The sequence below is a fragment of the Glycine max genome, chromosome 8 (genome assembly GCF_000004515.6).
Source record: "Glycine max cultivar Williams 82 chromosome 8, Glycine_max_v4.0, whole genome shotgun sequence".
In the NCBI taxonomy this organism is placed as follows: domain Eukaryota; kingdom Viridiplantae; phylum Streptophyta; class Magnoliopsida; order Fabales; family Fabaceae; genus Glycine; species Glycine max.
Window position 1 is genome coordinate 40,236,137 of NC_038244.2, and position 8,368 is coordinate 40,244,504.

Genomic DNA, 8,368 nt, shown 5'->3' on the forward strand with positions numbered 1-8,368 from the left:
AATATAATTTTCACAGGTAGTTGATCAATCATGTATTGAAATTCATCACCAAAAATAAAAATTCAAAAAAAGAAATATAATTTATAAGAACAATGAAAATATAAGAATAGAGAAATATAATTTATAAGTATAACTGGTTGCAGTTAATGAAGGATATAATGTAATTTGACGTTAACATAGAAATTAACTTCCTCCATTCCATAAGAAGTGTCATCGTATTTTTTTCACACGGATAAAAAAAGTTAATATTATGTAAATGAAAAAAATATATAAATTTTACAAAATTAAATTTTGATCATTAATTTATTTATAATATTTTCTTTTACTCATCATTAATATTATTGGGAAGCAGATGAAAAAGGTAATTAATATTATATTAAAAAACTAAAATAACAATTATTTTGTGATTTATTTTTTCTTCTTACAAAACACTTTTTATCGACAGAATAAGGAGAATTAATTTAGTTAGTAATATTATATTTATCCTATATAAATTTATACTTTATGTGGTCATTTTTTAAAAATTAATTAACTAATTTACTAAGATTAAAAATTTAATTTAATTTAATTTAATTAATTGTATTATATTTGTTCTAAATTCATATAGTTTTGCAAAATTACCCCTAACATTAATGAAACATATTTGTATTTTTCTTAAATTTTTTTATTAATTTTAAATGTTTTTATTTCTTTAATCATTAATATATTTGTGGTTTTAATTTGTAGTGACTACATATATGGGAAGAGTAAAAATTATGTTTTCAAAATACTTTTTCATATAAGACAAAGTTAAACTCCTAAATAATCTAAACATGATGTTTTCAAAATACTTTGCATACAAAATAAAGTTTTTTTTTTTGTTTACATGGAAACAAAATAAAGTTAGATTCTTAAAATCTAAAACATTAATATATTCTATACATTATACCTATTATTTATTGAACTAAAAAAGTGACTCATAAATAAAAACATACTTATTAAAAAAAATTAATATAAAAAAATTATAAATTAGTTTCCAATAAACAACTAAACAAAATTTATAATGAGAAATTTTATCTGTACAATATTATTTCTGTTGTTTTATATAAGAAATAAATGTAGCATTCGTTTTAGAATTAAACATATGATTACTCTTAAATATATTAATTATTAATTTTTATATTTTCAACTTGCTTTAAAAAAATATATTTTTAACTTACTATGAAGTCTATTAATAAGATATCACTCATTTCTCTTAAAAATAGATACATTAATTTATTAAGTTATAAACGGATTATGGTAATATCACTTTATCTAATTATCACTTTGATATAAAAATTATTTAGACCAACATCTATAGTTTCTAACCCAAAATAAAAAAATAATAATCATATAAATACTTTTGAAATAAAATTTAAATTTATGTTAATATTAGTCAAAATAAATTAATTTAACTATTTTGATTGATTTTTGATAAATGATGTATTTGTTTCTTACGTATAAAAAAAAATTGATACGATAGTATGTACAATAAATACTCTTAAAAAAAGTATGCACAATAACCTTTTTTTATTTCTCTTACACATCATTTATTATATCTCAGAATAAACAAAAACAAAAAATTATATTATATAAATTATTGTAAGAATGATTGTATTTTGTATCACGAGAAAGTATTAGATGAAGCTGAGGAATCTCTAAGTGTAATTAAATATTTTATTTATTTTTAAATATCACATAGACATCCGTGGAGGCCATTCAAATCATTTTTTGTGTATCACATTTATTTTCTAATTTAGTTCTCATAAAAGTCCACTAATATTTATTTCAAATTTTCCACTTATATAGTCAATCGCCGCCCCAATATTAGTCGTTCTCCTATGCGAAAGAGTAGTGGAGAAGACGTTCAATCCTTGTGTTTATTTTTTGTCCATTGCCAAGAGTGGAGGAGAAGACATTCATTCATTCATTGATTCATTCTATTTTATTTCTCTGTTCTCTCTTGACGGCTCAATGCTTTCCCACATCAAATTCACTCTTTTTTCCTTCCCTTTTCCCTTTCCCCTATCCCCTTCCAAACAGGTGACTCCATATCCGTTTCTCCCTATTTTTTACCCTCTCTCGCATACTCACCACCCACGTAGTTATGGACTCATCACCAGACCAAACCCGCAAGAGGAATCAGAATCAGAATCACACGCTGGCGCAAAAATCACTTTTCCTCTGTTTTTCTTTCTTCCTCTTCCTCTTCTTCTTTTCCTCCTCGCACCACTCTTTTTACTCTCACACCTCCCTCCAACCCTCTACTTTGAGTACTTTCCCCACACCCACTCCATTTCCCACCACCAAATTACCAGTTTCCTCCCTCCACGTGCTCGATCGCATCCTCTTCCCCGATCACGTGCTTCTCACGCTCTCCAACCCTCATGTTTTTTCTCCTAAACATTTCCACTGCGTTTATTACAACCTCGTCAAGGGTTCGACTCCGTCGAACTCGAACCCGGTTTTCGACGTTCTCGTCCTTCCGGTTCTTTCCACGGACCGCTACGACGAGTTCCGGTCCATAGCAAGGTGTCCGCTCCCCGGCAAAAAATTCTCCGCCGTCGACTTGAGATGGCGCAGCGGAGACGACGATCGCCAGCCTTTCCGGTTCCCGGTTCAACCGACCGTGCCGCATAGCTTCGACAAGCTAGCGTACGAGGTAGCCTTAGACGGTGACACCGCAGTTGTCTTCGTCAAAGGACTAAACCTCCGACCACACCAAATATCCGACGAAGGCCTACTCCGATGCCACTTCGGACCTCAAAACGGCAAGCATTGGCAAACAACAAAAGCCGTTGCGGCGGCGCAGGAAGTCGTGCGGTGCGCGCTGCCGCAGAGTATTCAGAACAGCCCACACGAGGCTCGCGGAATAATAAGCGTCAGCGTGAGTCACGTGCGGCACGAGGCTATTTTCGACTCGGTCGCTAAAATTGGCGGGTACAGAAAACAAATAAACAGAGTGAACATGAACATGAACAAGAACAAGTTAGAACTTTGCGCGTGTACCATGGTGTGGAACCAGGCACGTGCGATGAAAGAGTGGGTTATTTACCACGCGTGGCTCGGCGTGGAGAAATGGTATATATACGATAACAACAGCGACGATGAAATTGATGACGTGGTTCGAGAGCTTGAGGTAAAAGGTTACAATATTAATAGAGTTGTTTGGCCTTGGATTAAGAGCCAAGAAGCAGGGTTTTCGCATTGTAGTTTGAGGGCAAAAGAGGAATGTAAGTGGGTTGGGTTCTTTGACGTGGACGAGTTTTTCTACTTGAGAGAAATGAAACAGAATGCTCTAATATCAACTGTGGGGAATTTATCGAATTCGATTGCGGAAATAAGGACAGGGTGTCTTAATTTCGGTCCCTCGGAGTTAAGGACTCACCCTAGAAATGGAGTGAGCGTAGGGTATACGTGTCGGCTTCGGACGCCGGAGAGGCACAAGTCGATTGTACGGCCTGATTTGCTTCATGCTAGTCTTTTGAATGTGGTGCACCATTTTGAATTAAAAGAGGGGTTTGGATCACTTAACATGCCTCAATCGGTTGCGGTTATAAACCACTATAAGTACCAGGTTTGGGAAATTTTTAAGGCCAAGTTTTTCAGAAGGGTTGCTACGTATGTGGTGGATTGGAAGGAGGATGCAAACATAGGATCAAAGGACAGAGCTCCTGGGCTGGGAACAGAAGCAATTGAACCAAGTGATTGGAGGTTGAGATTTTGTGAGGTTTGGGACACTCGTCTCAAGGACTTTCTTCTTTCTAATTTTGCTGATCAAGAAACAGGGTTGTTGCCCTGGGAAAGGTCATCAAAATAAATACTCAGTTTAGTTATTTCATTCAATCTCTAATTCTCTATAAGTTTTTGGTTCTGTCCTTACAAATTATTCATTCTAGTCTCAAATATACACTTTTAGGTTTGTTTAGACCCTGCATTTTTTTTTTTAATCTAATTTCATTTTTATCATTTTGGATGACAGAGATTAAAATAAATTAAAAAAAATATAGATGGAGACTAAAATCAGCAATGTCTCTACTTATAGGAACTGAAACTTAAAGGCTGTACAGATTCAGAGATTAAACGAATAATTAAATATTATTTATTATTACAGGAGTTTCGTTCAAGTGATCATGACACTTGGAATATAATATAAGACCACGATAAGTGGATAACCAGTAGTGTAAGGAGGTCCAAAGAAAAGAGAAAGAATATAAAAATTGTAATGAATGACGTCAGAAAAAGAAAAAAGAATGTAAATATATCATTTATAGGATGATTAATTTCGTATATAGCATGATAAATTCTGTATTATATGATACGCACTCGGTGATCAGAGTGCTTGTATCTACGAAATTCGTGTAAAGCACACACATGGATATTTATTTTGTTTCAGTGTTTTTGGGGCTGCTTCTCTGTAACTCATTTTTTAAAAATGAATTTATGGATTTTTTTTTAATAATGAATTTATAGATATGAAACATGTCCCGCTTGAAGGATTCTCACTTGTCAAAAAGGGAATTTTATTCATATATTAAGTCATATATTTGTAGATATGAAACACGCACACGGAGCTTATTAAGCTGTGTATTTATGGCACACGCACTTGCTGCGACTATTATAATATTTACTATTAATGAGTAGTTTAAGTATTAACCTTGAATTAGTTTTATTAGGTTTAATTATTCATTTAATTTTTATGATTTCTAAACTTATTTATTTTAGTCTATATAGATAATAAATTTTTTAGTCTCTAACATTTACATTTTAATTTTCAAAAGATCTTTACCGTTAAAATTCTTTAACTAATGGAGTTTTAAAAAAAATTAACGGTAGAGATTTTTTGGAAATTAGAGTATAGATTTCAGGGACTAAAAAAATTCATTTATTAATTATAGAGATTAAAATGAATAAGTTTAAAAACTATAAGAACTAAATGAGTAATTAAATATTTTTATTATAATAAATTACAAGTACAAGTTGAACAATACCTCGCTAAAAAAAAGAATGAATCACAGGTAGGATAATTTGGCAACTTGTACTTAAACACAATTGAGTGTTGAAGGATTTTTTTCTTAAAAAAGAAAGTATTTCATCTTTTCTATTATAATTATTGTTTTAAATTATTTTACACATCAAAAAATAATAAATAAACGAAAGATAATAATAATTTTATTAATTTATTTATAATTTTTGTTGTCCATATCATAAATATTATAAGACTATAAGTTAAAAATTAATATTTTATTAAAAAGATAAAATAACAATTATTTTAAGAAATTTTTTTCTTACATACAATCATTTTTTTGAGACAAAGGGAGTATTAGACTATCATCATAGGACATAGGATATCCCGCATGTGCTTTAGGTTTCAAATTCAATCACGCGATGTCAAAGGATGTTTTACAAATATATGCTAAGAAGAAAATATACAACTTATGGTTAGCTTGATTGCCTATTTTTGAAATGTGTGTTTCATATTTTGTAAACAATAGTCCTTGAACATATAAAATTATGTGGGAAATAAGTACAGATAAATAGTTGATGTTTTCTATCTTTTATTGTATAAGTTGTTGCTTTTAGCCTATTATCACAATGCTGAACTAGTAACACTTTATTTATATTATGAATTTGCTTATAGAATCTAATGATATAAAATTAATGTCTAGATGGCATGTACAAAAAGAGTTAGTTTTGATGGTGATGATGACAATGACAACCACATTAGACCATAATGTATGAATGAAGGTGACATGTAGAAGCTCAAGTGGTTGAGCCTTTGGAGCAACCTATGCAAATGGAGCATGTTCACCATGTTCAGGTTGTTGAGCAAGTAGAGCCTATTGAACATGTTGATTATGTACAGCTTCTGGACCACAAAAGCCAGAACCACCTGGTGGCCTTAAGGACATGTCACTGCTTAGCTTACATGTTGATCATGTAGCTTAGGAAGTATATGGTGGCATGGTAAACTACTAACTTACAATGCACCCACAACGAGACATGTCTACACCAACAGACTTCATTCTATCAACCTTATGTGCAATATGACTCAATGGATACCTAGAAACAAATCCACATAGTCGCTTGTACATTTGTACATTAAATGTGTGACTGACAATGTGAACGCTATGCTCAAATGAGGATCTAATTTGATTATGCCGGATAACAATCATGTTGTTCATTGCATCCTAACATTTACATAAGTCTCCCATGCTAGTTTGGAGCAACCTCTTCAAGGACCAATGGGTAGACTTAACCCTACAGATAAATTTTGACACAAACATTTCAATAAATGAAGATTGTATACAAACACCAATTTAATAGATAATGAGTTATAAGTCAAATACTTGTTGGTTGTTGTGTTCCCCGAGTGCATCACTTTATTTGTCCATGCCTTTAAAAAATTTTCCTTGTGAGGCATCAACCAAGTATTTTTCACATGCTCAACAAACTCATGACATGGTTCACAAAGAACTTCAAACTTACACAAACAATCTTCATAGTCAGACTCTGTAGGATAATCCATAACAGTTTCTCAAGCCTTCATCACTTGATCCCATGCCTCTTTGGGAGTTACATGTTGTTTGCACTTTGCTTTCACATTTCTATCAATATGAAATTGGCACAACAAATTATGTGACTCAAAAAACACAATTTTTACTGCATTCATCAAGGCTAAATCTTTGTCTGTGACAATCACTTCTAGCAATCCATCAACTCTATGAAAAAGGCCTCTAAACCTTTCAAGTGCCCAAACAAAGTTATTTTCATGTTCAGCTTCCAAGTAAGCAAAAGCAACAGAAAGTGTTAGCCGCCCAATACTTGTAACACCAACAAACTCAAGCAAAGGTAGCATATACCTGTTGGTTTTGTATGTTGTATCCATCAGAACATTATTAAATGCATTCAACAATTTTACCGCATCAAGATGTGTCCAAACATTGTCACGCACAACTTCTTCATCATTCATCACATGCCAATGAATATGCATATCATGCTCTAACAAATTCATTAAATGTTGCATTTTTGTTTTGGGGGCCTTTTGAGATCTCCGATATGTAATTCTGGCAGTATACAATTGTCTGATAGTTGTGACATTTTTTTCATTATGCTCTTTCAATTTTAGGAGAATATTTTTAGACTTCACCATACTCTTTGACATATCAACAAGCATTGTCTTCTCATAATTCATTAGTCGACCAACATATGGATGGTCGACCAATATCTCAACAACATCATGATTATGAAACCCACACAACACCCTAACTATCCGTCATTCACCATTCTTCAGTGGTCTTCCTCTCAACCTAAAGGGACAATCACATTTTCTAGTCCCAGTAGTCATCTTTGTATCTCTTTTGTATTGTCTATATTTTCTACCCCTTTCACAACCCAAGACAACAAATGTCTTCCTTCCATATTGCTCATTTGAAAAGTTTGACCTCAAAATGACAATAACAAAACTCAAATCAAATGCAACTGCCTGAGCTCATTTCAATAACTCATCTCAAGTATGAAAAACCTACATAAACAACATACAACATATTTTAGTCAAATTCGCCTTTCAAGCATTAAATAATTCAACATAACACAATAAAATTACGTTCATTGTTGTAAAATTTTTGCTACAATCTTCATTTTTAACTATGTCATCCACATTCATATCAATATCCATGTCAACTTCATCAGACATCTTGCTTAAGTAATCGTCCTTCATACAAACTAAAATTGAAAACAAACACAAATAATCAAAGTTATAATTATGCAAATTACGTCTACTTCCGGAACAGCCAATCCGGAAATGGAAATTTTGTTTCCGGAACAACCATTCCGTAAAAGTACATTATACTTATGGAACACCTATTCTGGAAGCTATAAAGTATACTTTCAGAATGGTCATTCCGAAACACAATAGATTCTGGAATAAGCTATCCAAAAACCATAAAGTATACTTCTGGATTAGGGATTCCATTAACACTTTTAACATTCTGAATTAAGGGATACAGAGGCAAAAAACATGTTTCCAAAATAGGCATTTTGAAAGCATATTTTGTGTATTCTGAAACACATATTCCGAAAACCAATTTTATCCTAGAATAGCCACTTCGCAAGTGCAAATTCAGCTTCCAAAATACCTATTACGGGTACCATTCCCGATATTTCCTTCTGGAGGGGTCCATAAATGAAAATGCTTCACAAATAAGGAAAAATATGTTGTACCTAGACTACCTCATTGGAGAAGATGACACTTTTGTTGCCTCACTCGTGGAAGAGAATTGCTGGAAGATGGAAAAAATGCTTGTGGAAGAAGAATCTCGTGGAGTTCAAAGGTTGAATCGTGGAGTTG

General features: G+C 32.4%; 1 protein-coding gene across 1 annotated transcript; it reads left to right on the forward strand.

The window, feature by feature from the left end:
• The first annotated feature begins 1,855 nt into the window (after nt 1-1,855).
• LOC100785348 (glycosyltransferase family 92 protein RCOM_0530710) lies at nt 1,856-3,900 on the forward strand. The gene has a single exon (XM_003530619.4). The coding sequence runs from the start codon at nt 2,126-2,128 to the stop codon at nt 3,836-3,838; it is 1,713 nt and encodes a 570-aa protein (XP_003530667.1). The 5' UTR covers nt 1,856-2,125; the 3' UTR covers nt 3,839-3,900.
• Nucleotides 3,901-8,368: the final 4,468 nt, after the last annotated feature.

Excerpts from the sequence above, each read along its gene's own strand:
- LOC100785348 (XM_003530619.4), top strand. The coding sequence starts at position 2,126 with ATGGACTCATCACCAGACCAAACCCGCAAGAGGAATCAGAATCAGAAT.